At 38.9% G+C, this 23,601-nt stretch overlaps 2 protein-coding genes and 1 long non-coding RNA gene across 3 annotated transcripts; 1 reads left to right on the forward strand and 2 right to left on the reverse strand.

Annotated features, from left to right (window-relative positions):
• Positions 1-735, forward strand: LOC121812055. Its single transcript, XR_006052840.1, has 3 exons — positions 1-136; positions 220-407; positions 646-735. It is a non-coding gene; the product is annotated as an uncharacterized LOC121812055 (long non-coding RNA).
• A 4,003-nt stretch (positions 736-4,738) lies between these two features.
• On the reverse strand, positions 4,739-5,795 carry LOC102295548 (protein PLANT CADMIUM RESISTANCE 10). The gene is made up of 3 exons (XM_005945105.3): positions 5,688-5,795; positions 5,417-5,604; positions 4,739-5,175 (listed from the first exon to the last, which is right to left on the reverse strand). The coding sequence occupies exons 1-3, from the start codon at positions 5,752-5,754 to the stop codon at positions 5,026-5,028; spliced, it is 405 nt and encodes a 134-aa protein (XP_005945167.1). The 5' UTR covers positions 5,755-5,795; the 3' UTR covers positions 4,739-5,025.
• Positions 5,796-13,282: 7,487 nt separating this feature from the next.
• ttc22 (tetratricopeptide repeat domain 22) lies at positions 13,283-23,246 on the reverse strand. Its single transcript, XM_005945106.3, has 8 exons — positions 22,863-23,246; positions 21,147-21,447; positions 19,554-19,609; positions 19,366-19,481; positions 18,523-18,641; positions 17,637-17,798; positions 17,354-17,506; positions 13,283-17,271 (listed from the first exon to the last, which is right to left on the reverse strand). Exons 1-8 carry the CDS (start codon positions 23,132-23,134, stop codon positions 16,732-16,734), a joined length of 1,719 nt encoding a protein of 572 aa, XP_005945168.1. The 5' UTR covers positions 23,135-23,246; the 3' UTR covers positions 13,283-16,731.
• Between the last annotated feature and the right edge of the window lie 355 nt (positions 23,247-23,601).

A 23,601-nucleotide genomic window follows, 5' to 3' on the forward strand; every position in this document is an offset into this window, starting at 1 on the left:
TCTATTTTTTTTATAGTTAACATATACAGCACGGTTTTCAGATCTAATCAGGTCATCATCTGCAGCCCAATGACAGAGCCGTCGTCAGCAGAGTGGGGCTCTGGCCTCTTTGACTGCATGGAAGACAAGTTGTCTTGTAAGAATCAATACTGGACTTTAACTTGTATTTTTGATGTGTAAAAAATGCCAATATTTTACTATTTGTGTCATAATTTTCAGGTTGCTATGCTCTTTGGTGCTGGCCATGCTATGCGATCACCATTTCAAAATCACTTGGAGAGAACCCTTTCCTCCCGATTTTGGACATGTGCTCCCCTGGGGCACTATCCATCCTCGGGATACCATTGTTTGTTGCTCCCGTAGCCTTGTCATTCAGGATTACCATGAGAAAGAAATATGGAATTGAGGTATGACACCAATAAACAATTTTACATTTTTTTTAACAGATATCATTTATAAGATGCATTTCTTCATCTAGAAATGCAGATTTATAAAAATCTTTACACAAAAACCTTTTAATAAACAACCAAGAATGTGAAAAAAAACCTTTAATGTAATGTTGCAAACCTAAGTGCAGTTATCTATAATGCAAATATTATGTTATAATTAAAGGATAGAAATAACAAACAGCTATTTCCTCCATAGGGGACTCTCCAGAGAGACATCGTACACACTTGTTTCTGCAACCTATGTGTCTGGTGTCAGATTGATCGTGAGCTAAAACATCGTAAGAATAGCTCTACTGTGCTATCTCAAAATCCTGTGACTGCACAACCTGGAGCCACTGGAAAGTAAAAATAAATGTACTAAAACGTTTTTATCTTTACAATAAGGTTTAATCAAAATACGAAGTAAAATACATGCCGAACGCCGTCACCAATTGGTAGTGGTACTTACTGTATTTTCCCTTTTTTCTTACTTTCTCGTTTTACATTAAATGAGTTTATATACGTGACTTTCTCTTTTTAAAACAAACATATTTTAGCTTTGAAAACTAATTCATTCCATTGGCATACAGTTAGATTGAAGTAGTATATTAATTAAATGATTGCTAACTATGTGAATAATTAGGGTAACGGTCACTGGCTGGATCTGATTTTGGGTAACAAAGTTAGGATATCTGTGACTGTTACTCATTTATCAGTTTCATACCTGGCTAATAAATACTATGGCTAATACATGTGTGCATGTAAGTATGCTCTTCAATCAGTTACTGGACGATAACACATCAATAATGCTGAGGTAATTTATCTTTGTTTTTGTTCCTTATATGATGAACGAACTTATAAAGCAAAATATTAAGCTCAATTATAGTACATTGGCAAGCTCGATATGTCTTTTTTATTATGATTTGTTTGGGTTTTTTTTGTGTACTCTTTACTATTTTATCTTTATTTGTCTATAGATTGTTGTACAGCGGGTATCATAGAGCATGACTGGGTGGATGATACAAGGGAAAAGAGAATGATTGATACAGAAGACAAGAAGAGATGACAATATATCAGAGGGAGAGAGAGAAAAAAGAAATGACAAACAAATTAACAAACAAAATTACAGAAAAGACAAAAAAATACACCTTCATCACCTGTATGAGGAAAGGGTATGTAAAAGAGGGAAAACCAAAGAAGCAGCAACATATATAAATATCATTACACATCACCTAATAAGACTTAGCTAACCAGTAGATACTATGGAAATATAATGGAAATGTTATTGTGCGGAGTACGCAAGCAATCGACGAGCGCACAATGTCGCTCTGAGGTAGGAGCCACAAAGGTTGTAGTTTGTGTGTCGCTGGACAACGCGTGTGCACAGCCATGTGCAATGCCACGCGTGTACTCTGCTGTGTGATTCATGGGGTCGCCATGCTAAGAATCGGCGTACGTGGAATGCCAAAAGTCCCGTTCAGGCCTTGGCAAGATATCGATTTCATTCACACGCACTCACGAGGCCTGCATTAAGGCGGAGCTACAAGTGGGACATGCCCGTCTGAGCCAACCGACCATAGCAGGTAGAGGAGTCATGCCCTCAGACATCCAGAGCCAGGAGAGGACCAAGAGAAGGCGGCAAGCACGCCACCCTCCTGGAGAGCGAGGAGACCAGAAGGGTCCAGCAGCCACGGAGTTAGGCCGGGGTTGCAGTGAATGTGCGCCCGCAGCCCCCTGACCCCACCCAGAGAAAACTGCACCCACCCCATCATCCACTCATCTTCCAGACTACACAAGACAATAAACACCCAGGTTGAATTCATTCTCCACCTCTCCTATATCTCGCCCCCACCAGCAGAGTGAGCTCCTGGAGAGAGGTGACCTCCTGCAAAGATGTAACTCCTCCACCAGTTGAGAGCCCTCCAGGTTGGGCCGATGCACAGAGGTCTCGCACCAGGGCTGAGCCCCCATGCACCCACCCGCCCACAAACCTGGCGACTCAATAACCAGGATCCAAGCCCCCAAGGCCCAGCCAGAGCCCCAGCCAGGGGCCGGAGCACCACCAGACCCCCAAGCCCCCACGCATGTCCCGGCAAGCTCGATGTTAGAATAGCATCACTGTCACCGATGGTGAGAAGAAGCCTGTGCTGTGTGTTATTTGAGGTTTCTGTGGTGTTTGTTACTGGTGTTTAGTTACACCAGCGTTCCCATCATATTACGTTCAGTATTTATCTCTTATCTTTTGGGTAATTTCCTGTTTTCTTAGCTTGTTTTCTGTTGAGTTCGGGTTCCACCTTGTCATTGTCTTAACTGTCTACACCTGTGTCCTGTTCTTCTAGCTGTATCTGTGTTCGTGTGTGTGTGTGTGTGTGTGTGTGTGTGTGTGTGTGTGTGTAGTTATGTGTTGATAGTGTGTGTGTGTGTTGTGTGTGTGTGTGTCTTTGTCTACCCTGTTCCTGTCTAGTGTCATGTGTGTGTGTGTGTGTGTGTGTGAGAGAGAGAGAGAGCCTGTCTGACTCAGATCACACAGCTGTTCTATTCTTGATAAAAGGAAAATATAATATTTTAGCTATCCAGTAATTAAATACAGAAAATTTCACTTGAAAAAGTTTTACTTTAAAAACTAAAAAACAATTTTATACTCAATTATGAATGAGTAAATCTGACAAAAGGAACACACTTCTGGAGCGATAAATTTATCCCATGAATGAATTTACTGCAGTACAGTCACTCTGTGGTTACCACTGTTGGCTCACAGCAACAAGTTCTTGGGTAGAGACATATAGTCAGTATGGTTAGGTTAACTGGTGATTCTAAGTTGCCCATAGTTGTGATTATGAGACACACACACACACACACACACACACACACACACGAACACAGATACAGCTAGAAGAACAGGACACAGGTGTAGACAGTGAACTCAACCCGAACTCAACAGAAAACAAGCTAAGAAAACAGGAAATTACCCAAAAGATAAGAGATAAATACTGAACGTAATATGATGGGAACGCTGGTGTAACTAAACACCAGTAACAAACACCACAGAAACCTCAAATAACACACAGCACAGGCTTCTTCTCACCATCGGTGACAGTGATGCTATTCTAACATCGAGCTTGCCGGGACATGCGTGGGGGCTTGGGGGTCTTGTGGTGCTCTGGCCCCTGGCTGGGGCTCTGGCTGGGCCTTGGGGGCTTGGATCCTGGTTATTGAGTCGCCCGGTTTGTGGGCGGGTGGGTGCATGGGGGCTCAGCCCTGGTGCAGCAGACCTCTAGTGCATCGGCCCACCTGGAGGGCTCTCCAACTGGTGGGCAGGATGTTACATCTTTGCAGGAGGTCACCTCTCTCCAGGAGCTCACTCTGCTGGTGGGGGCGAGATATAGGAGAGGTGGAGAATGAATTCAACCTGGGTGTTTATTGTCTTGTGTAGTCTGGAAGATGAGTGGATGATGGGGTGGGTGCAGTTTTCTCTGCGGTGGGGTCAGGGGGGGCTGCCGTGGGCACATCACTGCAGCCCCCTCTGGCCTCTGCTCCGTGGCTGCTGGGTGACCCCTTGTCTTGGGTTCTCCTCAGCTCTTCCCAGGAGGGTGGCACGGTTGCCCCTTTGGTGGTTCTCCTTGGGTCCTCGTACTCTGGGCCCTCTGGATGTCTGGGGCCTGGATCTCCTCCATACCTGCTTCATGCCCTGGGGGACGGGGCTATGGCTCCCCACACTCCCTAGCAGATCGTTAAATGGAGAAACCTTTTGAATACAAGCGTGTGGATCCACACAGGTATGCACACAGGTGTACACACGGTTGTTCACACACACAAACTACACCTTTGTGGCTGCTACCTCAGAGCACTGTCGATCTTGCGTACTGCACAATAACATTTAATATTTAGTATCTACTGTTAGCTAGTTTATTGTGATGGTGTTGTATTTATTATGTTGCTCTTCTTTGTTTTCTCTTCTTTTCTTATTTCCTCATACAGGTGATGAAGGTGGGGTTTTTTTGTCTTTTTTGTTTGTTTGTTTTTTTTGTTTGCTTTGCTTTTTTTCTCTCTCCCCTCTATTTTGTCTTTCTCTGCCTCTGTTTCTTTCATTCTTTCTTTTTCCCTGTTCTATCCCCCAGTCATGTCTGTCCCGTCTGTAACAACTGAAAATAAAATAAAATAAATACACAAAAAAAAACCAAACAAACAAAAAAAAAAAAACATCGAGCTTGCCAATAATTGGAGCTTAATATTTCTTTTGCTTTAAAGTTCTTCATCATTAGAGACAAAAAAAGATATTACTCAGATTTATTTGTTTATTGTGTCTGATTGAGAGATACTTACATGCACACATTAGTAGCCATTAGATTTATAGCCAGGTAGATGAATAACAGTCACAATATTGACTTTGTACCCAAACATAATCCAGGAGTGCAGTACAATTTTCAAATAGTTGAATCATAATTACATTACATCACATTTTTATTGTTTTCAATAAAAATATTTGTTTTAAAAACAGAAAGTCGCTAAAACTCTTTATTGTAACAGAAAGTAAGAGAAAGGGAAATACATAAGTACATGAGGTGCATCTATTTTAATTTTGTACTTTTTGTTACAATTATTTTCCAGTGGCTCCAGGTTGTGCAGTCACAGGATTTTGAGATAGCACAGTAGAGCTATTCTTACGATGTTTTAGCTCACGATCAATCTGACACCAGACACATAGGTTGCAGAAACAAGTGTGTACGATGTCTCTCTGGAGAGTCCCCTATGGAGGAAGTAGCTGTTTGTTATTTCTATCCTTTAATTATAACATAATATTTGCATTATAGATAACTGCACTTAGGTTTGCAACATTACATTAAAGGTGTTTTTTCACATTCTTGGTTGTTTATTAAAAGGTTTTTGTGTAAAGATTTTTATAAATCTGCATTTCTAGATGAAGAAATGCATCTTATAAATGATATCTGTTAAAAAAAAAAAGAAAATTTCTTTTATTGGTGTCATACCTCAATTCCATATTTCTTTCTCATGGTAATCCTGAATGACAAGGCTACGGGAGCAACAAACAATGGTATCCCGAGGATGGATAGTGCCCCAGGGGAGCACATGTCCAAAATCGGGAGGAAAGGGTTCTCTCCAAGTGATTTTGAAATGGTGATCGCATAGCATGGCCAGCACCAAAGAGCATAGCAACCTGAAAATCATGACACAAATAGTAAAATATTGGCATTTTTTACACATCAAAAATACAAGTTAAAGTCCAGTATTGATTCTTACAAGACAACTTGTCTTCCATGCAGTCAAAGAGGCCAGAGCCCCACTCTGCTGACGACGGCTCTGTCATTGGGCTGCAGATGATGACCTGATTAGATCTGAAAACCGTGCTGTATATGTTAACTATAAAAAAAATAGAATAAAGAACAAACACACAAACAAAAAACACTCTCTATGCTCCATGTTTCTAAATATCATAAATATGGTTTCATGTAAATCAGGTTTGCCACTGTGGATCCTTCAAGAAGATATAACATTGTACAAAATGAAATCAGTTTACTGTGAATGCATCCATATGGAAATTCTTTGTTGGTAAGTAAAATTCATTTATTAAGCGCTGTGCACAGAAAGAGTCAATTTGATAAGAACATGATGTTCCACAATAGCCAGTAAAAATGTAGTCAGCTACATTCCAAGTCCTTCATTTTAAAGGTAGAGTAAATAAGGTTTTTAAAAGGCAGGGACAAAATTTGTTGTAATGCATTCTGACTCATATGTGTGCATTTATTAATATTTTAATAGGGATAAATCCCTTCATTATACTTCTTTATCCTCCAATCCAAACTATAGCAATTTAAATAACTTTGAAACTGAAAAATAATAAATTAAAAAAGAACTTTTTTTCCGTATTAAAAAAGAACTTTTTGGATAAATATCTATCATTACTTATAATATATAAACATATATACTTAAACTATATATACGTTGCCATGTAAAATTTTAATTTGCGGTACCTGATGTAGATGGAAGTGTTGTTGTCGCTTCTTAGGCTGTGAGAGAATTAAACAGTGTACTCTGAGGAGCGGCACTTAAACCAAATTTCCTCAGTTATAAACTATCATCAACATTTTTTTGTAGACCCACAAAAATGTTGACATAAGTCAATATAGAGTGAAACAAAAAGCTGTCAAAATATTTCTATGGAACTGAAACAAATGACGTTGGATCATTAATTTTGTTCTCAACCTTACACACCTGTGAAAATGTGTTACTATTGTGTTGCCAAAGTCTGTCCGTGAGCACACAAGACAGTGAGAGACCGCTGCTGCAGTGCTCAGAACCATGATGGCCCCGATGCTGGGGGCAGTGTGCATGTATTTTTGCAAAAACTGTACCAGGGAGAATTGTTGTATACCTTAAAGTTATGCATAACTTGCAAAAAAATCCAAAATACTGGCTTGACACTACGTAGATGTTACATGAATATACACACATACTTCTTGTGGTTACCTGACAGATGCGTTTCTCTTTCAGTTGATACGAACACATCCATTCTCTAAAATGTCATCAAACACCATTAAGCTGGAAGCCTTGTGTTTATTTCCACAGCTGTGAAAACACTTAAGTGCTATCGGTTACACAGACATGCTGCAAAACCCGAATCCAAAGACAAAATGAAATAATGAGTAGCTGTTAGATGACTTGTTATGCTCTACTACAGTTACAGTTTACCCTCAGGTCTTTTAAAAAGAGAAAAAAAGATAAGAAATATGTTCTTAATTATACTTCAAAATAATGAACATTCATGTATATACCACACTTATTAAAAATCTTTTATGCATCCATAACTCTGCACAGTTTGAAATCCCCGTACATTTTCAACATGCAATTACTTTATGCTTAAATAACTTTTGATTGAATGATCAACTTTAAGGGTGCATTATTTTTCTTCAATTTTATTAGAGTACTTAGTGTAAAGCTTAAATATGCAGTCTGGGTTTTATATTACTTACTCAGCTTTCCTAACCTACAGTGCAATGGTTTGAAAGCATAAAGACCAAAAAGATGAAAATAATAAAGGTTAAGAAATCTGAAAAAATAAGACATTCTGCTGACTTACATGATTATGGAGTTTAATCCCCAGTAAATGGAAAATGGACTGCTTCTTATATAGTGTTTTCTACTCTACCTGAGCCTTCAAAGCACTTTATACAACATTTGTACTCTGATGAATGTATCAGAATGCAAATGTTGGGAATCTTGCCCAATGACACCCAGGCATGCAGACTGGAGATCAGGGCAGCCGATCGATAGATTTCCCCCGTTGCCTACTGGTGGTGGTCAGAGGGCCCGGTGGCGCCAGTGTCCGGCAGCCTCGTCTCTGTCAGTGCGCCCCAGGGTGGCTGTGGCTACAACGTAGCTTGCCATCACCAGTGTGTGAATGGGTGGATGACTGGATATCTAAAGCGCTTTGGGGTCCTTATAGGGACTAGTAAAGCGCTATACAAATACAGGCCATTTACCATTTACCATAATACTTTAAAAGGTACAACAACAACAGTATTTTGGGGAGAATGGTGTGACAAAACAGCTGTGGAAGTGAAAAGCTAATAGTAAACATCTACATCTACATTATTATACAATCATGTGAATAAAACACATGCTCCCTTGCATCTTTTTCCTCCTGATAACACAGCTGAACTCTCTGCTTCTTTTAAATGTGTTGTTTTTGTGTTTTTTTGCAGCGTTGTAATATGTGCTGGTGTTTTCTTAAGTTGCAGTACATTTGAACTCTTGGAACCACTGTACACGGAGGACAATTTTGTTGTGTAACTATTTTGTCTGGGATGGTGTGGTTGTGCAGATCCTATGCACAGCTTTGCAGACTGTCCATCAACACACAACATTTGTAACACAGAATAAGCTGACATGAAGCCAAAAACAATGAAAATTCACACTGTAGCCGCTTGCTTGCTCAGTTTCTGTGCTTTTTTCACACTTCTTCCCTTTGTTGTGAACTCTTGTTTGTCCCTTTTGTGTTGAGGCCTATTTTTCAACCACTCAGAATAAGACCTGGTTCTGTGTGCATGCACAACAAAGGACTGTGCAAATTTTCCATGACAAAAAAAGAGATACAAAGTCTTTACATCTGTGTCACGCTCCAAAGACAGGATTTAAGCAGTTGTGAGAATGATATCTAAACATGAAGTGGGTGTATCACATCAGCCCCTCGTTCTTACACCACACCCTGGTGTTTAAACTGCAGTTATAAACTCTGCTAACCTCTCACTGCTTCTGTCAAGTTCATCGATTTACACTGATTGCAGAATTATGGTATAGCTCATAACCAGTGTTAGTCAAGTTACTTGAAAAAAGTAATCAGTAACTAATTACTGATTACTTCCTCCAAAAAAAGTAATCCTATTACTTTACTGATTACTTATTTTCAAAGGTAAATAATTACTTAGTTATTTAGTTACTTAGTTACTTTTTAAAAACACGATTTACAACCTGATTAGGTGATAAAGCAGTTTTCAGCCCAATTCTACTTTTTCTGCATAATCCATCATACAAAATGTAATCAAATGGAAAAGTCTCTTTTTAAAACTTGTTTAATCTTTTAACTTTATGCACCAAGCAAAAATTTAATTATATGCAACATTCTCTGATTGGAAGAAATTTGTTTAACATTTAAACCTATTTTCTGCACATTCCAGTACATAAAATAAAATATTTTTTTGTGTTATTTTGATGCTGTCTCTCCTTGTCTGTGACACAGATATGCTGCAAAACCTGAGTTCAAGGACAATAAAATGAAAAATAATTGTCAGGAGTGTTATGTTTCAAAAATGTCTCGCATACTTTCAGGTGTATGACTGCTGAAGTAAAACAAATACTGCCTTTAAAAATAAACAGGTATAACTGTGCCTTTGTAACAGTGTAAGTTAGTTTTTCTCAGCAACAGAAGATTGTCATTGATTATAGTGTTGAATGGTTACTACTGAAAATGTTTTTCAGTAACCAAAAACATGGTGCTTCTATTTCCAAGCATTATCCTGAGTTTAGTTTTATAAAAAAAATATTTTAGCACAGTTTAGCAAATATGTGTAGTTTTAGCTTGCTTGGCTAGTATTTTTTACATTACCAAAGTAAACACTTGGACAGATTTTTCATTATTTATCTTTTTATTTATTGCTATTCCAAAATCTGTTATACATCGCCATGGGGTGATAGTGGCTCAAGAGTTGACAGTTCATCTTGTAATCGGAAGGTTGCCAGTTCGAGCCCTGGCTCCTACAGTCTAGGTCGTTGTGTCCTCGGGCAAGACGCTTCACCTGTTGCCTACTGGTGGTGGTCAGAGGGCCTGGTGGTGCCAGTGTCCGATAGCTTCGCCTCTGTCAGTGGGCACCTGTGGCTACAATGTAGCTTGCTATCACCAGTGTGTGAATTGGTGGATGACTGAATGTAGTGTATAGCGCTTTGGGGTCCATAGGGATTAAGTAAAGCGCTATACAAATACAGGCCATTTACCATTTTACCATTTACATTATGGCTTATAAAAGAAGTTGGAAATTGGATGCTCCAGTTCACCTTTCTCCTGAGAAGAGCTTCAGACATCTGTGCTTGTGGAGTTTGACAGAGGATGGAACAAGGTAAGTATGTTCGACCAGCTGAGCCATACTTGGGTGCATAAATAAATGACAGACATTTACTTTCATCATTGCAGTGTGACTCTGTTGGGTTGCTGTCACATAATATTTTGTTGATTTTAAACAGATTCTTCACAGGAGCATCAGTCTGGTCTGGTTCTGCTTTAGCAGGCCTGCACAGCACATTTTTTAGTTTTGTTTTGGTAGCATCTTTGTTATACAAAACAAATTTCTTTCACAAAATAGTAAAAAAAAGAAAAAAGGTTCCTAAAAAGTTTTTGCTATATAGTTTGCTTTATTTTCTCTGTAACCTCAAAATTTTCCTTTCTTCTTCTACTGTACCCACCCATGAGTTTTTTTGTTACAGAAAATTACATGCTAAATTTATGGGACAAACACCATAAGTTGGGGCCTCTTACAACCCTAACAGCGCAGTGCTTTCTTGGCATACACCAATACAAATATTGTATTGGTGTATGCCAAGACTTATTTTCAACTGGGATCCAGTTTCCCCAGGCCCAGGCTTAAAGCCAAAACCCAAACCAAGGAGCTGGTCACTGCCATTAGTCTGTTATCTCAGGTGGCCTCAGCAGAGACGTAATGGTTGTAATCCATTTGAAATCAGCTGTGTTTCTGCTCCTAGGCTCTTTGGAGACATGTCAAACACAAAGATGTATTTGGTTTGTGAATGAATGGACATCTGTGTACCACAAATCTTTCTCAATACAATTGTATAACTGTGTTAAACCATTTAAACATTCTTAATGACAGCTGAGAAATGTATTGTTTATAGAATACACCTCCAAAATACAAAAATTCAATCACTGACTTTTGGTCTGTTATTTTGCTGTTTGCTGTTGCTTTTCTGGGTGATTGTAACGTGTACTTGGGCCAGTCCCTAGGATGCCTCTGTCCCTGCAGCAGGCCTCAGTCTCCCCCAGCGGTCAGGTAGACCTCCAGAACTGTTTTTGGACCTTCTGTGCTTCATGGCTTGACTTGCTCTGTCTTGTCACTGTTCCCACGTTCTTCTCTGTGTTTCATCCTTTGTGTCTCCCCAGTCTGTCATGTGTTTCCATGTTTGTTTATCCCCATCTTAGCTTCAAGCTCGCATGTCCTTATCTGAGTCTCAGTGTTCGTGCTACTTCTTCTTTTATTTTGTTAGTCCTAGTCTCATGTTCATTTTGTTCAGTTTTGCTTCCCGTGCCTTGTTAATCTCCAATTGTGTTCCTTCTTTGTTCCCTCAGAGTATGTATTATCTCTTGCTATTTGTCAGAGCGTGTGTTTGTCTTCCTCTGTGTCTCTCAGGTTGTGTGTGTCCAGTGTTTCTCAGGTTCTCCCATTTTCCCCAGTTTAGCTTTTCTGTGTAGTTCCTCATTTCAGTTCGGTTTTCTTATTTTGTACTGTTTTGAATAAACAGCTCACCTTTTGTTAACGTTCTGTTCCTGCCTACATTGTCATTTGGGTTGAATATCTTCTTGTCCATGTCCAGTATAGCTCTACGTTAATCATTTCGCTTTAATGATATTAGTTCCTAACGTATTTAAGAACAGCTGTGATTGACTAAAAATATCAAAAACGTCTGTTCCATGTTATGGACTTTTTCATGACAGGAGATCCATATGCTGAAACAGTTATCATTATCATGAGGATCACAGAACATATAGTGTTTCTGCTAAACTGTAAAAACATATTAAAACATATTGCTGACTATGGCTTGGAAAATAATATGATAAATCTAATTTCTTCACTTGTGAAAGATTATTTCATTTGTAACCATCCAAACCATGAATAATGTCACAATTAATGACAGTTAAATAAATAACACAACACAAATTACCAACAAATTTACCCTACAATTCATAACCAGCAATGGTCTGTTTCCTAGCTAGGTAGTTTAAACTAAAATGGCACACATTAACATTCTGTTTCTGCTCCACACCAAGAAACAAACAAGGGAAAAGCAGGTTGTTAAAGGGTTAAGAGCAGTTGTTTTTTTTTAAACCTAAGCTGTCATACATCTGATGGTATGCTTTCTTGGAACATAGCACAGTTATTTTTATTTCACTTTGTCTTTGGCTCAACGTCTTGAAGATGCAAAGATAAACACAAGGCTTCCATGTAAATGTTTGATGGTATTCTGAGATGGATAACTTACACTCACAAAGAACACAAAGTGAGTTTTCAAAAGCGGGCAAAACATTGTTCAAATAAATGAAGTTTCTGAACATCTTTTAAATCAAATTATATGTTACAGTAATAGATTAATAAATTTCTTAATTCATCCAATAATCCCTCACTTTATACTACTTAATGTGCCGATCTGTGGGAGCCCAACAAGCAAGTAGCAAGCTATTCTAATACCAGGAGCTCCCTTTTCAGGTGTGTTTACACACAATGTGTAAACATTGTGTGTAAAAAATATAAAATGTAACACAAAATGTAACACATTGTGTGCGGGAGTGAATGTGAGTGCGAATGGTTGTCTGTCTCTGTGTGTTAGCCCTGCAACAGACTGGTGACCTGTCCAGGGTCTCGCCCTATGACAGCTGGGATAGGCTCCAGCGCCCCCCGCAACCCTGAAAAGGATAAGCGGAAGTGAATGGATGGATGGAGGTTATCAGAATGAGTGCATAACTGGCTGTTTGGATGGCTCAGTGAGTTGTGAGCTTAGTGCCACATATTTGTCCACGTGAACATATTTGTTTAATTCAATTCACTTTTATTTACATGGCACCAAATCAGTCGCCTCAAGGAGCTTTATATTGTATGGTTGACCCTTGGCTGGTTCCACACAAGAGGGGCCTGAAAACTGAAGGCTCTCCCTCCCATTCTACTTTTAAACACTCTAGGAACAACAAGTAGGCCTGCAGAGCGAGAGCGAAGTGCTCTAATAGGGTGATATGGTACTACAAGGTCATTAAGATAAGATGGGGCCTGATTATTTAAGACCTTGTATGTGAGGAGCAGGATTTTGAATTCAATTCTGGATTTAACAGGAAGCCAATGAAGGGAAGCCAAAACAGGAGAAATCTTCTCTCTCTTTCTAGTCCCTGTCAGGACTCTTGCTGCAGCATTTTGGATTAACTGAAGGCTTTTCAGGGAGCTTTTAGGACATCCTGATAATAATGAATTACCGTAGTCCAGCCTGGAAGTAATAAATGCATGAACTAGTGTTTCAGCGTCACTCTGAGACAGGATATTTCTAATTTTAGAGATGTTGCGCAAATGGAAGAAAGCAGTCTTACATATTTGTTTAATGTGGAGTCAACAACACATTTGGCACACTTACAGAAATATAAACCCATGGACACATGATTCCTAATGTACATCACTGTTTTAACCCTTTTTCTGGCAATAATTCTGGTTCTACAACATTGTTTTTGCCAAGTGATTGTATAATACAAAAGGCACAGAAGGCATGTTCTTTCATATTTACCTGACTTCACAACAACATACCCAGCTTTGACAGGTACAGTTTTTTTTGTTGTTGGTTGTTTTTTTTTTTCGTGTTTCTTCATAGGAAATGTTATGTATTGTGATTGTTATTGAAAGACATAAAGCAGTATATAGTACTAGCATAAAGCATGAAGTAGTTTTTAAAACATGCTTAGGGCCTGTAACTGATGTCTATTGGCATTGTGTGTAGATTTAGTGTTTTTGTCTTTAAAACTTAACATTGACATTTATGTATTTCAACTGTAGAAGATAGCAGGTTGGGTTTTTTCTGTTTTAATGTTGTTACTAAGCATTTCAGCATCCAAATCAATGTTCCGCATTTGAATCAACAACAAATATTTGCTGCTGAAAGTGACAATTTTGCTATTTAGGTGCTGTTGCTTGGTACTGATTCCTATGTATCAACAGGTAATTTGACTTTATTCTGTGACTAACATTTAACGACAATGGAAACACAATCATCGACAAACTAGAGTGCCACCCTCTGTGACTGTTGTAAACACATGACGTCTGTGAAGGTTCTCAGTCATCCAGGTCATCGTAGTCAAAGGAGCTTGCAAACACATGACATCTTGTAAGCATCAACAACTCTCTATGAAATTGTACACTATGTGTTGTCGCTTAAATCATGTACTACGTATTTTGTACTGCAGTTGTTTTCAGGCTGCTATGGTTTCTGGTGCTGCCCTTGCCTTACCTGCACAGTTGTAGGACAGATGGGAGACCACCGCTGTGTCCCATTATGCGACATGTTCAGCACAGCTGTGACCTCAGCCATTGGGATACCAATTGTTGTACCTCCTGCTGCCTTGGCCATTAAGGTTGGGATTCGATATAAATATGGCACCAAGGTAAATTTGTCAAAGAAATTCTTGTTAAAAATTTCTGCTGTTTTTTACATTCCCACAGTCAGAAATAAAGAGAATCAAGTATTAGTAATAGTTCAGTTCAGTAATAGTTAATTCAATCCAATCTTTTTAAAGGCACTTTATTTTTTAAGGTAAAGACCCTATAATAATAGAGAGAAAATGCCAACAATCAAATGACCCACTTTGAGCAAGCATTTGGCAACAGTGGAAAGGAAAAACTCATTTTGAACAGAAAGAAATCCATGCTCAGGCAGGGGCAGCTATCTGCCACAACCGATTGGGGTGATGGGAGGAAGAAGCTATAGCTGTAACTAATGACTGGATAAAGTGGTAAAAGTGTATAATTACCAAATATTTCTCTACAGGGTTCTATCTGTAAGGACATGATGAGTTCCTGTTTCTGTGTGTGGTGCTCTTGGTGTGAGATGCACCGTGAGTTAAAAATTCGCAAGAAAAGCACAAGTGTCATCAACATGCAGCCTGCACCAGTTAAGTCCACCAGGCAAAGATGAGAGTCTGTTATGGCTTCATGCCAGGGTTGCTTTTCATTGGTGTGCTCTGTCTTTAAAAAGGCATTTGATTGAGTTTAACTATGTTTGTTGTGACTAAGTGAACTGGTATTTGGTTTTGACTTTTTTTTAAAGAGCTGGTAAGAGGTTTGCTTTGATGATCTAAAGACAAGAACAATATGTTTTATTCATGCATATTTTTAATTTAATCCCTGTTTTAAAGACCTCTGACTCATCAAACACATTTGCAATAAATAAAACAAGAAACGGTCAAAGGCCTTACGATGGGGGATCAGACAAATTGTAACTCAAATCATTATCATAAATCTAACTTTTAAAGAAAGCAGAGTTAAAGTTTGTCTTTGCCTTAGCTCATTCAGCATTCAGTCTAGGTTTACTTTGTGACTTTCAGTCTTCTTGTTTATGATTTGATAGAACAAAAAGATTAATAACATTTTGAAATCTTTGTGTAGTTCTGTAACTTTTTTTCACGTGGTTTTTGTCCTTCATGTAAGTTTCTATCTTTCTGCACCGGCACTCAACAAAAGAAGTTGTCAAATGAACTTAATAAAAGCATTTTTCCTTTTATGTAAAAATTTACAATGTAATTTTCCACTGTTTTATACTTTTGAATGAAATCCGTCCTGAGCATCGTGTTATATGTTATATTCTGTAAACAAGATCTCACGAGTCCCCAGTGTAGTGGCAGTGAAGTCAGCAGAGACGTCTGAAATGTGTCACGACAAACTCAAGGCTACGTGAAAATATTTGAATAACAATGGAATGGAAATCCATTTTGGCTTCCACAGAAAGGTGGAGACTGCTTCAGCTGCTTTTGCAAATACATAAATACATACAATCACTCACCTTCACACTTGACTCATTTTGATATCCTTGGCAAGACAAAAAAGAAAAAAAAACATATATAAAGGTTTTACTAATTTGTATCTTTTTTAAAAAAAAAAAAACTTTGGCAAAAATAATCTTTCCAATAATCTTCTTTCCAGACTCTTACTTTCATTTTATTTTCACTTTCTACTGTACTTGCTGGTAAGTATTTTTAAGTACAGAAGATTACACCCCTAATTTAGAAATGTACCTTTCAAATATTGGGGAAAGAAAACCCTTAAACCAGCTGTACTTTCCTTACCGGTAACTAAGGCTTGCGTATAAGTTAGTATAAAAAATACAGAGTCCCAACATACATTTCTGTGTGATTTTATCCTTCAAATTGCAGCAGGATGAAGCAACAGGTTTGCTTTGTATATGTCATCATAACTTATTCATTTAACTACAAATTAATAGACATGTATTTAAATTAAGGAAAATATCAACAATCACTGTGTCAACTAAATGCTTGTACCCCCTCAAACCTGTGAGATTCCACATCTGCAAGAGTTGGTGTATTAAGTGTTCCAAAAGTCATTATTTTATTAAATGCAATTTTAAATGTCCTATAAACACTTACATCACACTTCTCAAAGGCTCACGATACATTGTTGCCAACTCTGTTTTTGGTTCAACAATCTTATGGTATATACCCCCATCTGCAGGTCATTAGTGGTAAAACATCTATTATGTGAGAGGTAGAGGGACAGTGTGTGGGTTTTGCAATAGCAGTAAGACTGCTTAAGATGTAAAACTACTCAGTTTGCGAAGCACTCTAAAAAATATGATACCTTACAGCTATTATCTTACAAAAAACAGAACGATAGATTAATCACAGTTTGGAGAAAACATCCTGTAAATGCTGTATAGGCAGCACTTAGTAAGAGCTGTTTATTTAAATACATGAAATTATGTTAAGTCATTCTTTAATAACTGTTCAAGCCACATCTTTGTATCATGTTAATGAGACCGACCTAAAGACCAGTGATCTCTTTTTAGCCAGCTGTTTAGGCACCACTGTATCCAGCAGCCTCCTCACTAGGTCCAGGCGTCCTGTCTTGATCAGAACCCTCGATAACTCTGTAACCTCTGCCGTGTGTGTCGTATAAAGGTACCTCAGCTCAGCCTTCACTATGTCCTGAGAGTACAGCTCCTCTGCCTTGAGCACCCACATTTCCAGCTGAGTGATGACAATGCCAGGGTCAGGGTCTCCCTGCATGAACAGAGTCAGGAGAGCCTGTAAGAGGCAGCGCAGGGCTGTGGTGTCTCTGCTCCCTTGTTTCTCTAACTCCAGAGCTTTTTTGAAGCAGTCTACGGCGTTCTGCTCCTCGCCTTTCACGAGGAGGCAGCGTCCTCTGAGCACATGAAGTTCCGGTAAGCAGTCTCCCAGCTCAAACTTCAGAGCGTGAGACAAACTCACCAGGGCACTATTTATTGCACTCTCATCCACCAAAAGGCTCTCCTGGAGTGCATCTACACCCATGTAGTAGTATACCTGAAATGAAAAACATCAACTTGAAAGCCTTGTTGGGACATGAAACACAGAATTTGACCAGCTTTGCACGTTATGCTTTTACCTGTGCCATCTCCAAATGTGTTCGAAGACAGGGGCGTACACCGAGTACTTTGTCTAAGTCTTTTCTAGCTTCAATTAGCTTCTGTCGGTCTGGGATTCCACCATCACCAAGCTTTGCCTTCTCGAGGTCCCCCATGTACAGGATTATATTGATCTACACAGAGAACATGTTGTCCAAATATGTAAACTTTTTACATGTACTAGCCACTTTAAACTAATACAGCTATTCTGGCCTTAAAAGGAGCTGTCATAGCAACTGACTTGATTAGTCGTAGCTACAGTACCTTGGCACGGGTGCAGTGAGCCTGCCAGTTGAGTTCTGGATCTGGCAGCACATTTAGGGCCATATTGCAGATCCCTGTAGCCATTTCATGTTTACCCAGCAGAGAGAAGACTCTGGCCAGAAGGTTCAGGATAAATGCATCGTCACTGGCCATATTTATGGCCTGGAAACACAGACAGAGCTGTTATTATCTCATCTTAAAAGGGAACAGTGCAGCAGTATTTCTTAAACCCATCCATCCATTCGCTTCTGCTTATCCTTTTCAGGGTCTGGAGCCTATCCCAGCTGTCATAGGGTGAGAGGCGGGGTACACCCTGGACAGGTCGCCAGTCTGTCGCTCATTGTTAAACCAAATGAGCAATTAGTAAGTGAGTGAGTTAATGACTTGTTCAGCAGTTTTTAGTTGAATAAAACCTTCTGTTGTCCTAGTTAGATACATGTTTTTCAATCTTTTGAACTGAAAAGTCTCAAATAAAACGCATTTCACTCACTGGCCCTCATTTTAGGTTTGACAGCATTTTAGCAGATAAAGGTGAATGGCTTAAACATGAATTGAGCTGAAGTTTGGGGAAGGCCTCGGAGAGGACTGGCAGCGGCTCCCGGGCCTGGAAGATCACGTGTACTAAATAGAAGTGAAGAAGTGAAAGAACTGAAAAGGGGAGCGAGGGAGGGGCACAAAAACGAACAGCTTGTAGAACTGGGGGAACAGATGTAGATAAGAACCAGAAGGAGCGTGTTCGGAGGCGAGGCCCCGCTCCTGGAATTCAGATACTTTATCTCTAACAAAAGTCAGATGACAGGCTGATTGCAGAGGTTTAGTCCTAACAGTTTGAGGGAAAGTAATTGTTTTTGTCCCAGCTTGGTGAGAGGTGCATGAGTTAACTCACAGTTCCATAACAGGACAGAGGATCCGAAGCCGAGAAACCGCAGTCGTGTATGGACATGGGCACAGGGGAAAACTCCTTCTTCCTTTCTAACATGATGCCGACATAACACCAAGCTAGAGCTGATGGGAGAGTCGAGGAGATTTGGTTTTTCAGCTTTTATTTTTTGTAAATAGCATGTACTTGAGGAAATAGACAAACGAACTGGCCTGTAGTTTTAACAAAATGATTTCAGCAACAAAAACTAGTAGCTCATTGATATGGATAATACACCTTCACCGACTTGCAATCAATAATAATAATGATAATATGATAATGATAATAATCATAATAATCATAATGAGACTGTTGGGACTATGTTGAATGTTTTTCTCTTGACAATAATCTTTCCCTTGTGCAATGATTGACTTTGACTTTCCAAATTGTTTGGGAATGACCTCTTCAGACAGAATTGGTTGTGTAAGATCATTGTAGATGTTCTTTTAGAAATATATAATGTCATGATCTAATATGTTGTGTGTTGTAGTGTTAATCTGAGACCTTTAAGGACCACATGCGGAACAGATTTGTATTTCTTTTTTCTCTCTGACTCCATGACTGAAAGCATTTATCATGACTGTATTGATCTGTCTTTAGTTAGTTTGTATAATCAGATGTTAAATACAAACACCTGTTTGCAAAATTATGCACAAACTAATACATTTATAATCAATCTCTGATTATTAAAGAGTCTGGTGCGGCCAGCCTTCATGAACACCTTTAATTTTGATACTTTTTGATGTACTGAAACTTGAACATCTGTAAGAACTGTGGATTAATTTCAATACAATACTGTCACATGTTTACCTTTGTGCTGTGTTTTCTCAGATTCCAGTGTTTCTTTCAGAAACTGGAGTCCTTTATTGTAGTGCGAAAGTCTGGAGTACTCAGAATCCTCTTTGGTCTTTACTATGTTGTCCAGCCTGCAGACAGAAAATAACTTGAATATTTTCACACTGTGTGGTGATAGTAATCTAAATCATATCACCCAGTACCTTATGTAGATTGTTGCCATTTTAAAATACCAGCTTCGTTTTTCCTCTATCGGTATCTGAAAAACAGCAGCACAAGTTAAGTAATACCCCACTTAAATGCTCCCTACAAAATGAAACAGTGATTTGAAAGCTCTTATCTGCTACTAAATTTGTGATTTTAGACTACAACAAAGTAAAATGGCCTCATTGTCTTCCTGTGTGTAATCTTTTGAGCATTGTCATATTCCTTCAGTTAATTCTTGTGGGAGGAAATGAATCACACAGTTCGTCGGCAATGATTTCAAAGCCATCTAATTACCAGTGTTGTGCAGTAAAATACCATCCAGCAGAAAAGCTAGAATGATGTGAATGCTCACCATCTAACCAGTCGTTATATCAGTGCTCCGCTTTGTCTTTACACTCTGCAATGTGATTCTTGGCAGTTAACCATGTGTTGTCTCTTTATTTAACCTCCTGACTACCAGCAATGCAAATTTGTCCTCTGTAGAGCACCTTTCTAAACCTGAATATCTCCCATGCACTGCATACTACAGAATTGCCTCCTATTGGTATCTACAGAGGACATTTAGGGCTTTCCAATGATACCAAATGTGAAGGGGTGGAGCTTTGGGAACTTTAGTTTTTTCATTAAGGAACATGGCAGCCATCGCTGCAAGCACATTTTATGGGAAGAAGAAAACTAAGTGCAAAAAACTTCTTATTGAGCAATTTTTAGCTATAAATGTTGTTAGCATATTTTAAACAAGTCTCTTAATAACACATTAAAACATAGTATGCTTAATTCTAACTTCATTTTAGTATAGTATTGAAGTGTTTAAAAAATGTCCTCCGTAGTGGACATTTGTAGTCATTTCCTCCATTTTGTTCTGTTTTTTTAAATGACCAGAAAAGGAGTCCTCTTTAGAAGCAAAAAGAAACTTATTGCAGTTTGATGAGGGAAACCCAGATCTTGAGTTGTCTGATGAAGAAGATCATAGGGAATAAGCCCTTGAAGAAGAAAGAAGGAGGAGCATCAGGGATGGTACTCAGACCTGAACTTGCTGTCATTAAGTGGTTGGACAGTTGTCATGGCATCCTATGGCAATCAACCTCAGGACAGACGCACAAGATGGTTTAAGAAAAACAAAAGGTTTGTCCATGTGCCAAGTCCACTGGCAATTGCTGAGTACACTACCAATATAGGTGACGTGGACCATATTGAATGTTGAGTTTCTACAGGATGGTCTCTCACACTCAGAAATTGACAGTATGTGCAGTTTTCTACTTTTTGATCTGGCAATCACCAACTCGTGGCTTCAGTATAGCAGTGACTTGCAGTTTTGGGGGAAGAAACCACTACAGTTCCTTGAGTTCAAACTTCTCCTTGGTGAAGAGTTGAAGTAAATGTTTGCCATCAAAGTTCAATTTTACACGTTTGGCCTTCCAATGTCCTCTGCAGTGGACATGTGATATCTAAAAAATGTAAACTTTTTTTCCCAAAAAATTATTTCAGTCTTCTAATTACTTTACAAACATTGGGGGATTTAAAAATTTTTTGCTTGGACAACATTTTTTTCCCTGGTAGTCAGGAGTTAAAGTATTCATATCTCTCACCAGGTCACCCCCATAATGCAGGGCTCTGTTGTAAAAAGACAGTGCAGTGTTCAGTCGCTCTCTCAAATCGTCGTCGCTGTCCAGCTCTATATCGTACGGAAAGACGTAGGCCTGCTCGACCAGGCAGCGTGCAGCCATAATCCTGATCTCATCCTGAGACGCCTCACCGCCATCTAAGCCCATGAGGTTGGACACTTTGTCCACACACTCGCCTGCATCCAGTTCTCGTCCCAGCTTGTCGTACACGTAGCCCAGGTTTGCCCAGGCATTCAGATTCCCAGGGTCCTCTTTGCAAATGCCCCTGAAAGGCCAGAACACACAGACGGTGGGGCTTAGAAACAGGTCCAGATTAACATAAAGAGCTATCAGATCCAGGAGGCACATTTCACACAGCATCTAACTAAAAAAAATAAGAAATGGCAGCTGTGAGTGAAGTTGGAATTTTAACTATAGAATTACCAGCTACTGCAGTTATGACTATGTTGCAATGGGATAATTATCTTTTCTTCATTTTCTTGCTTCATGTACTGTGCAGTAAGAACTGATAATTGTATATAGTGACATATTAAAAAAGGAATACTTGTGGATAGTTATAGTTGAAAAATTAAAGTTCAATGTATAAAGATGTATGTATTCATATATTTATTTCTATCTGTTTATACTGTATAATCAAAACAGACATGTATGATGAACTAGCTAGGGGTAGGAATTAATAAGCATTTGCTTCCTCCCACTCTTTTTTGAACTGGGAGTGGTCAGCATTTTTTATTTATTTATTTTTTCTCCATGTGAATAGGATGGCTTTTAATGATTTCACCTTTATTAGGGGTTTTTTTGTCCATTATTGTTACTTATATGTTCAAAATATAGATCTGATTGATTCATTACTAAAGGGGTGGACACAGACATTAAAACTACCTGGCCAATTGCAGTTTAGACTTTAAGTGAAATTTTACATAGCTTACATGAGCAAAGTTATTTGCAAAGATATTTAATCTAAACTAATTTTAAGATTAGTACTCAAACTAAGTACTCGAAGGACTAAGTGGTCTTTCCTTCAACCAACTGATGGATGGATGGATGGATGGATGGATGGAAGGATGGATGGAAGGATGGATGGGTGTACACCTTGGTATTATTGACAGACACTGACATTTCTGTCACCTGCATCTGTGACTAGTGCTGTCAACCAAATGCTAACGTGTTAATAAGACAAATGAGTATTTCTGATTTTCATTATTTACCAATTCTTCTTAAAGATACTTTTGACTTGTCTCTTGTCACAAAGGGTTATAGCAGCTAATACCACATATTTTTGTATTTCTGGCTGGAATTAAACCAGTCTTCTGTTACTTGCAGAAAAATGGGTTCAACTTGCAGCACCATAAATGTGTCGCTGAATCATACGATAATAAAAGTGTCAATAAATAGTAAAAAGTGGACAATCAAGCAGAATCTTAATGTCTGAAGTCTGCAGAGAGCTAAGTTACTTGAATTAAAATAAAAATGTGTATGATGTTTTTTACATATATAAACCTTCTTATCTGTCTGATGTTTCTATTCTGCACAAGGCAGCAAAAACACAAGAAAGAAAAGAAAATGCAGTCAAGATCTCTGAAGAAATCATGCATTTACTGTGTATCAAATATCCTTCCTCTGACTCAGTGAATTTTCTGCATATTCTTCCTTAAAAAAAAGATGGCAGTGAATATTCACCTGAATATTTCCTCAGCAGTGTCCAGCTGTTCCAGGTTAAAAGCCAGCAGGCCCAACAGATTTCGCACAGCATATTGCAAATATCCAACTTCTGCTTCTAGCTCAGCTCGCAGGCTTTCCTGTCTTAAATAAGTGTCCCGATGTCTCAGCTTCACTGGCCCAGTAGGATCACAGTTAAGATTTAGATCCAGGTGGAAGTGACCAGGGATGTAGTCCATGTCCTCCATGAGAGTCTCAATGTCCTCTGTGTTTTCCCTTTCTGTGGCCTCCATCTTCTCTTCTTTAAGAAACGCTAAAAATGCTAAAAAATAATCTTAACCAGGGTAATGGTTAAGGTAGCAGAAGATCGTACCTAAGAACACACCTTGTCCTCTTTAGTCGACTTTCACATAAGTCACTCTTGTGCTCCAGGTTTGGACAGGTTGAACAGGTTGGGCTTGGGAGTGACTGGGAGTGGAAAAGAATGATAACTGAAGATAGTGTGAAGCTATTGAAAAAATATGTTTGACCACCTTTTTACTCTTATTGCACAATCAGAATTCTTGAATACATGAAATCATCTATATTCATGTTTATTGTCTGGAAATAAAACTGCCACACTTCTGTTCAGCCATGTTTCTTTGCCTAATTTGTATGTGCGAGCGTGCGTCTCTCTCTCTCTCTGTGTGTGTGTGTGTGTGTGTGTGTGTGTGTGTGTGTGTGTGTGTGTGTGTGTGTGTGTGTGTGTGTGTGTGTGTGT

The sequence above is a fragment of the Haplochromis burtoni genome, unplaced genomic scaffold (assembly GCF_018398535.1).
Source record: "Haplochromis burtoni strain Fernald_Lab_line unplaced genomic scaffold, NCSU_Asbu1 Contig_423, whole genome shotgun sequence".
Lineage (NCBI taxonomy): Eukaryota > Metazoa > Chordata > Actinopteri > Cichliformes > Cichlidae > Haplochromis > Haplochromis burtoni.